The sequence below is a fragment of the Gekko japonicus genome, unplaced genomic scaffold (genome assembly GCF_001447785.1).
Source record: "Gekko japonicus isolate JY-2015 unplaced genomic scaffold, Gekko_japonicus_V1.1 scaffold2311, whole genome shotgun sequence".
Classification (NCBI taxonomy): domain Eukaryota; kingdom Metazoa; phylum Chordata; class Lepidosauria; order Squamata; family Gekkonidae; genus Gekko; species Gekko japonicus.
In genome coordinates, this window is record NW_015164266.1 from 244,333 (window position 1) to 246,138 (window position 1,806).

General features: G+C 48.4%; 1 protein-coding gene across 1 annotated transcript in view; it reads left to right on the forward strand.

The window, feature by feature from the left end:
• SERPINC1 (serpin peptidase inhibitor, clade C (antithrombin), member 1) overlaps nucleotides 1-1,806 on the forward strand; it is a 10,271-nt gene continuing 8,465 nt past the window's right edge. Inside the window, exon 1 of the mRNA XM_015408724.1 lies at nucleotides 1-375. Within this exon, the coding sequence (XP_015264210.1) occupies nucleotides 1-375 (375 nt within the window). The remainder of the gene's footprint in view (nucleotides 376-1,806) is intronic.

A 1,806-nucleotide genomic window follows, 5' to 3' on the forward strand; every position in this document is an offset into this window, starting at 1 on the left:
ATGCATCTGCTGTTGTTTCTGTTTGTCTGCATCTGGACTGCTGTAGCTTCCCAGCACCGCCTAGTGGACGATATCTGCACTGCCAAGCCACGAGATATCCCAGTAAACCCAATATGTATCTACCGTAACCCAGACAAGACACCCCAAGAAGGTGTGAGTGAAGGGCCTGAGGAGGAGAAAATCCCCGACTTTACCAACCCTCGTGTCTGGGAGCTATCCAGGGCCAATTCCCGCTTTGCCACTCTCTTCTACAAGAGCCTGGCGGACTCAAAGAACGACAATGAGAACATATTTATGTCCCCTCTCAGCATCTCCACAGCCTTTGCCATGACCAAGCTTGGGGCATGTGGAAGCACACTGGAGCAACTCATGAAGGTAAACGCAAGGGAAGGAATGAGTCTGGACCTCTTTGATGCTTAAGTCCAAGCAGGGCTCTTTTTGTAGAAAAAGCCCAGCAGGAACTCATTAGCATAATAGGCCACACCCAACACCAGAAATGTATTAGCATATTAGGCCACACCCCTGACCGCACAGCTCATTAGCACATTAGGATGCACCCCCATATTACTAGAAGTGTGGTCATCCAGCCACACCCACCTTTTGCTTCTTATTCTGTTTAACTTGTTTGTTGTCAAAACACAGGGCCTTTTTTTGTAGCAGGAACTCCTTTGCATGTTAGGCCACACACCCCTAATGTAGCCAATCCTAATGAGTTTCTGCTGTTGGGTGTGGCCTGTTATACTAATGAGTTCCTGCTGGGCGTGGCCAACTCGGGAGCCAGCCGGAACTCTGTTCCTGTGCGTTCCTGCCCCAAAATAGCCCTGAGTCTAAACAAAGATTTCCTTTTGGGAGATGGCCTAAGGCTGACTACAGGCACACTCGTTCATCTTCTCTGATTCTATGTGGAATTTGGTCTGTGTCTATTAGTGCAGTTTATTTGTTTAACCTGGTGGGTTACTCTGAAAGGTGAGAGAGGGAGGGTTGCCAGGTCCCTCCTGGCCACCCGTGGGGAGTGGGGCAAAAACACTTTATTATGCACAGGTTTGTTGTAAACCTCCAAGGCCTCTTTGTGACAGCTGATTGTGCAAACCAACATATAATTTGACTGTACAAATTTTGTGCTACCACTGCAAATAACGTCATCTTATTTGCTACATATGTGTCTTCATCTGACATTAGAAAACAAATTTTGCAGAGATCAGTCGTGCTAGAAAGTGTGATGTCAAGCCCAGGTAGGAATTCCCCCCCTTCTGGTATGTATATATACCCCAGACTAGCCCACTCTCCTCAGATCTCAGAAGCTAAGCAGGGTTGGGCCCTAGCTAGTATTTGGATGGGAGACTACTAAGGAATACCAGGGGCGTGACACAGAGGCAGGCAACTTCAAGCCACCACTGAACGTCTCTTGCTTTGAAAACTCCACAGGGTTGCCATCAATCAGCTGTGACTTGAATGACAAAAAAAAGTATATATAAGTTAAAATCTCAACTTTAATTTACAACCCCTCCTCTCAAGATCCTAGTTTCCTCACATGTATGGAACACAGTGATTTTTCTGGAGTATGTAGACCAGGGGTCATTTCGTAGAAAAAGAGCTAGGGGAACTCATTAGCATAACTCATTAGCATATGCCACACCCCCTGACATCACCGGAAGTGTGTCATAAGGCCACACCCCCTGACATCACCGGGAGTGTGTCATAAGACCCCACCCCCAATGGTCCCGGCCGCTGCTGCCGGCCTTGCAGCTCTACTGCCGAGCCCCATGAGGGGCCCGGCGGTGGACCTGCAAGCCCGGTGGGAGTGCA